This window comes from Lampris incognitus, chromosome 14 (assembly GCF_029633865.1).
Source record: "Lampris incognitus isolate fLamInc1 chromosome 14, fLamInc1.hap2, whole genome shotgun sequence".
Classification (NCBI taxonomy): domain Eukaryota; kingdom Metazoa; phylum Chordata; class Actinopteri; order Lampriformes; family Lampridae; genus Lampris; species Lampris incognitus.
The window spans coordinates 46,151,456-46,157,970 of record NC_079224.1 but is presented as its reverse complement, the minus strand read 5'-3'; the positions used below and the strand labels follow the sequence as shown (position 1 = coordinate 46,157,970).

At 46.3% G+C, this 6,515-nt stretch overlaps 1 protein-coding gene across 1 annotated transcript; it reads left to right on the top strand.

The window, feature by feature from the left end:
- The first annotated feature begins 393 nt into the window (after nt 1–393).
- basp1 (brain abundant, membrane attached signal protein 1) lies at nt 394–2,348 on the top strand. The gene has a single exon (XM_056293701.1). The coding sequence runs from the start codon at nt 399–401 to the stop codon at nt 1,035–1,037; it is 639 nt and encodes a 212-aa protein (XP_056149676.1). The 5' UTR covers nt 394–398; the 3' UTR covers nt 1,038–2,348.
- Nucleotides 2,349–6,515: the final 4,167 nt, after the last annotated feature.

The following is a 6,515-nucleotide window of genomic DNA, read 5'->3' as shown; positions in this document are numbered from 1 at the left end:
AAGTGTACCTCACTCCTTCACACACTGTTATGTAGTGCTTTAAACAACTCTGTAGGACATAATGCTGCTTCTGTCTTGGTCGGGTCTCTTGAAAGACGCCTTGACGTGTGAATGCTGGAATGGGTTGTTGTTTTACTCATTACATTTACAACTGTCTTTCACACACTTTGTTCGCCGCTGCTACATACAGCAGATTTCCAACGAGAGTTTGGTCAAGTTTATCTTATTTTTACTTATTTAATGTTACCTTATCTTGTTTTATCCTATCTGGTCTTGTCGGATGTTAAAGGGTACTTCATGCCAGTGGGGTTCTCCGGTTCAAGTAAAACCCGAATATAAACGAATGCCTGTTAAACGCCTTAATGTGTCTCTGTTTCCCTTCTTTCAGAAAGCTAAAGATGGGAGGCAAGCTCAGCAAAAAGAAGAAGGGATACAACGTGAACGATGACAAGACCAAAGACAAAGACGCCAAAGCCGAGGGGGCATCTGTCGAGGAGAGCGAAGCACCAAAAGACAACAAGGATGAAGCTGCGCCCACCACCGACTCCAAGGAGGTAGCCAACGACACGGCGGCCAAAGAGGCACCAGCGGCAGATGCCGCGGGACCTAAAGAGGAGGACAAGAACGCCGCTCCTGCCGCCAAAGAGTCTGAGAAACCAGCTGCCAATGCCGAGCCGAAAGCGGAGGCACCTAAAGGCGCGGAGCCCGCCAAGGCCGAAGAGAAAGTAGCAGCTCCCGCCCCGGTGAAAGAGTCCGCCCCTGCGGCTAAGGAGCCGGAGGCCAAGGCCACAAGTCCTGCGCCAGCGGCTGAGAGCAAAGACGAGGCCGACGCCAAAAAGACTGAGGCCACCGCGGCTCCAGCAGCGCCCACTGCCGCCTCTCCTGAGCCCAAACCCACGGAGGCCGCCTCTGCCCCTGCAAAGGAGGTCAACTCTGCCCCTAGTTCAACACCAGCCGCCGAACCTGCCGCACTGGGCAAGGAGGCCAATGCCACAGAGGCACCGAGCAAGGATCAAACCGTAGCAGTTCAAGATTAATGGACAGCTTCTTTTTCGGAAACGAAGAAATAAACGTACCTAACACGACGATGGTGAAGTAAAAAAGAAAAAAAATCAAAAAAGGATGAAAATGAAGTTAACTTAGCCCTCCCATATTATGATAAGAATGATGATAATAATAATTGTAATAACGATGATGACGACGACGATGATGATGATGCGTTGAAGGAGGAGGATGGGGGTATGACCACCTCCAGAAGGACGTTTCCCCGCTGCTGATGATATTACTCTTATTATTGTTATGTTTTGTTCTATTTTTTTCTGCTGTAGTATTTGAACTTTGATACGAGTCTGTGTTGACCATACCCCAGCCCTCTTCATTCCACCTCCCATCATCCCTCTCTTTCATACATTTAACTGATCTCACCTGGCTCCCATCTCCATCCGCAGGGGATCCTCCTCCCCGTGGGCAGACAGTCTGTTCTGCAGAGATCTGACGCAGAAACAGGGGGAACAGATAAAGAGATGGGGGAGGGGGAGAGTAAAGACTTTTTAAAACAGCTGGAAATATAGTGAGTCCACCCGTCCACTCTTTGACTCCCCTCCACTCCTCCTCAGCCGTTCATGTCTCGGCTTTGAGCTCTCGGTAACCTGCGGTTTCTTTTCAGCTTTGGATTTGTGGTAACGCTCGTTTTTACTAAAGCAGCTGTCTGTAGTCGCCAGGGCTTTCTGGGAGTATTTTGAGGGGTCGTTTTTCCTTAACTTGCTCCCCGTTTTACTTTCGGGTCAACACCGTTCATTTTCCAGATGACCAAAGCCGAGGCGAACATTTCCAGAGGGGGCAATTCTGTTGAGCGGTGCGACGTTCTTCAGGTGTTTTAATACGTTTCAGTGGTAGAGAATGAGAAAAACACTGGGGTTACTCTCTGGATTTTGTACTGAGACTGCTCTGAATTTTGTTGATAAACCAAATGGTCGAATAGTTCACAATGCTATTACAAATTCTGCTTTCACTTCTAATGGAAGCCCCTTCTCTGCAGCATAGTCTGTCTCTCTCACTTGGGCCTGTTCTGGATCAGACTCCGAAACCGTTTTTATCAACCAAGCAAACTTGCACTTGCAAAATTTTTTGAAAAGGTCTAATTATGTGATATCCATTTAAGAGGACTTACCCACTGCAGACCTGGGCCACGTAGTAGTATACACAAACAACCCCTGGCGTTTAAGTCTGTTTATTTTAACCTTTGTGAAACACTGGACAAATACTCTGCCGCAGTCATCTTGACCTGCTCACATTGTGGAAAGATGTGGCGATAGAGTTCTGGAAGATCTTGCAGTCGAGTTCTGAAAGATCTTATAGTAGAGTTCTGAAAGATCTTACAGTAGAGTTCTGAAAGATTTTACAGTAGAGTTCTGAAAGATTTTTCAGCAGACTTCTGAGAGATCTTACAGTAGAGTTCTGAAAGATCTTACAGTAGAGTTCTGAAAGATCTTGCAGTAGAGTTCTTAAAGATCTTACAGTAGAGTTCTGAAAGATCTTGCAGCAGAGTTCTGAAAGATCTTACAGTAGAGTTTTGAAAGATCTTACAGTAGAGTTCTGAAAGATCTTACAGTGGAGTTCTGAAAGATCTTGCAGTAGAGTTCTGAAAGATCTTACAGTAGAGTTTTGAAAGATCTTACAGTAGAGTTCTGAAAGATCTTACAGTAGAGTTGTCTGAGGCTGTGTTCACACTATCCCGCATCATTTCAAACTGCCAACAACGTTGTTATTTTGTTTTTTTTTCTGTTTTGGTTTGACAAAACGAAGAGAGGACCAGTTGCTAGGTGGATGGAAAGTAGTGGCTTTGGAAAAGAAAATGGCTGTGCACATGGTAATCCTTTCCTCGAGGCGAGATGTTCTGAAGTTGAGTAAACTCCAACTCTTCAGACGTGTGCATATCACCCAACTGAGGAGTGTTGTGGATACACAGGCGAGTTTTGGGTCGACACAAATCACAGGTCAGATGCAACACCAGCAAAGTACTGGTGGAAGGTTTGCGGTAGGTGTTTGCCAATTCCCCCAAAACTCTGAAACGAGTCCGTGTGGGGGAAGAGTGAAACGTGGGAAGATCCAGTAGGAGGTTTTTTAATAGTTGCGCCTGATTATTTGTTGTGTGCTGACTCTGGCAGCTGTTGTGGAGTTAGACGAGCATCATAAGAGGTGTTTTTAAACACTATAAGCACAAAACGCAGTTAATGCAGCACCACACAAGGCAGTGTAGTATGAACACACCCTGAAATAACCCAGGGCACAGGTTTTTGTTGGTACTATGTGGTCCAGGTCGACCGCCATGCAGTTTTGTTCCGTGGAGCTGGATGGCCCTCAGTCCGTCTGTAGCACAAACACACTCAAGAGACGCGGCGTTTCCTGTCAAGACAGGAAACCTCTGCAGCCCAGCGCAGACAGCTGTCGTCTCGAGGTGGGGGCGTTAAATGAATGAAATGAAACGAGACAATAGCAACCATGTACGAGGTACTACGATCCATGCTGCAATGGCTGCCATGTGTCACGTCCGGATTATGGGATGGTAGAGCCATGCACATGGCAAGGAGCCTCTGGCTTTGTTATCCTCCATCCGTCATTCTTTCTTTTCTCCTACACACACACACATTGCACTACCCCAGCCATTCATTTCCACACTTTTCGGTTCAGTCCAGTTGACGCACAATGTTTTTCTCCCAACAAAAGTGGAGCTGTAGCAGAAACAAACACTGAAGGAGTGTTGTGTGTCTCCTGGTTTGGTTTTCTTCCTCTCTTGACTAAGTAACTTGCATGTCCGTGGTTGGGTGAACCTGTAGTCCTGTCTTTTTTGGTCAAGTGGAAAAAAAAAAGCATCCTCGGCAACTGCAGTTGATATTATCATTCCGTGTCTCACCGCCGCTATTCTCTACACCACCTGTCATTCAAATGGAAACAAAAAAGAAAAAAGAATAAAAACAGAATTGATGCATTCGAAATTATATGTACTTGTATAAATGGTGCAACAGTAATAAAATGTAAATTGATTGAAACTTGTGGGCACCACATTGGCTGTGGTTTGTTTTTTTGATCGATTCATCCGAGGGCAAGACGGAGGAGCGCCGCTCTGCTGGACGTACGAGACAACTGACACAGTATGTGCAGGGGCTGAGTCAAGCGGGACAAGCAGCACCTTGTGTAGTTGGAGTAAAACCACCTGAACCGCCCGGATTTCACTCCTACCTCAAACGACCACGGGCGGTCAAAATGACCGCCACGGTTTTTAAACTCTACATTCTGCCAAGATAAACACCCAATTAATATATTAATGCATTGCATACGTTAGTGTGTCTGTTAGGAAACTAACTGACACCAAAATTAACATTTTAACCACTTTAAAACTATTTTCCAAACAGTTTAAACTTCAGAGAGACACGGTGGGACTTGAATAGCAAAACTGAAAAAGTGAAAATATTCCCTGACAAACCAAACGGAAAACACGTATTATTAATATAACAAACCTAACAAGGCCTATAAAACATGAAGTGTAAAAAAAAGAACTGAAAATAAATATTGAAACAGTCCCAAACAACGACCGCAACTTAAAAACTACTGCAACGACCATGGGCGGTCAAAATGACCGCCGCGGTTTTTAAACTCTATATTGTGTCAAGATAAATACCCAGTTGAGATATTAACGCATTACATGTGTTAGCATGTCTGTTAGGAAACTAACTGACACCAAAATTAACATTTTAACAACTTTAAGACTATTTTTCAAACAATTCAAAATGGCCGCCGTCCAACGCCTGTAAATGCTGCAGCGCCTCGCTGGTAGTCACGGTGCGTCTGTAACCACACATGTTGGACGTAATCACACATCAAGTTTAGACTGTTCCTCTCCACCGGAGGGCGCTAGTGCCTTTCTAGGACAGAGCGCCGAACTTCACGAAGGAAATGACGTCACCAACACGTCACAACTACTGACATGACGCACACCATCAGGCGCAAATTACCAGCGGTCGTTTTGACGGCTGGTGGTCGTTTTAGGTAGCTCTTATAACTTTTTGGTGCAAATGATCTAAAACTCATTTTAATACAAATATATGCACGTTTAAGAGCACTCAGGGAGCGGCAGGTCTGTATCCCCCCCCCCCCACCACAAGTGTATCAAACTTTGAAAATCCAAGACCGTCAAAGTGACCGTCTTGGTTGTTCTAGAGTTAGATTTACAAGTTAACGAGATTTTATTGATATTTAGGATGTTATCCAAATGACACCGGAAAGTTCATGAACAGTTCGTCACAGGCGCGCGATAAGGTGTTTTAAGTAGGGGGGCTGCCAACCGAACCGAAATGTATTGTGGGAGCCCGCGTGGAAGGGTGAGTCGAGAGGCAGAGGTCTCTTCCTCGTGCAACTCTCGTGCCCTAGACACCGCACCCCCCCCCCCCCGGCAGGGCTCTGTTATTCGCACCGGCCAGAACGGCCCAGAACGAGTCCCCCACATGTGCCCAAGTGGCGACATCAGTCCCAGTCCTACAGTCAGTCGGTCAGTCAGTCAGTCCTACAGTCAGTCAGTCAGTCAGGCAGTCAGTCCTACAGTCAGTCAGTCAGTCAGTCAGTCAGTCAGTCCTACAGTCAGTCAGGCCTACAGTCAGTCAGTCAGTCAGTCAGTAAACGGTCTCCTGCTTAGTCTGAGTCGAACCCCCAAAACAATACAAGAATAACATCGACATGAACACCACATCCTTAAAACACAATTTTAAATCTAACATGAACAGTCCCATCAGCCATTGCGCCCCCCCCCCAGCGCAGAACCGCCGACAGTCAGAGCGACCGCCTCCCCCGGTCGCCTCAGTATGACGTCATTGTTTTGTTTGTTGCGTTTACCGACTGTATCATTAAACATGTACATTCCACGCAGCCCCGCCCCCTGTTTAAAATAAAGGTATGCTTTGTTTTATTTTATTTTTTGCATTTGTACGTTAGGAAAACTTAGGCATTCTGTTGGGTCTAAGATGTTACACAGCCACCTCCCACAATTGGGGGGAGGGGGCTACACCCACCACTAGGGGGAGCTGCAGCCCCCCCCCCCCTTCGGGTTTGGTACCTCGTTCAAGCGCATTTCGGCAGTGATGATCAACCTGTAGTTACCATGTTCCTCTCTTTGCAGAGTGCTCATTCTTCATCGCAGTCTGCTGGGTTTCGCACCGACAACCTTCGAACTGTAAATGGAGCTGTTCCACCCTCCGCTTGCCCTGCTTGTTGCATGTTGTCATGGCTGTGTGATCCGTGGTTCTGAAAATGAAGAAATTGAATTTCGAAATGAGATATTCACCACTTCCAGCTGGAAAACGGTTGAATGTGAATAGTAAGACATGAGGTGGTGTTTACTGTAGGACAGAAGGTCAGCCCTTGGTTGGGAGAAGAAGCAACACTTTCACAGACTGGGTTCTCCACCCTGGACACATAAGAAGGCTGGGTTCTCCACCCTGGACACATAAGAAGGCTGTTATCAG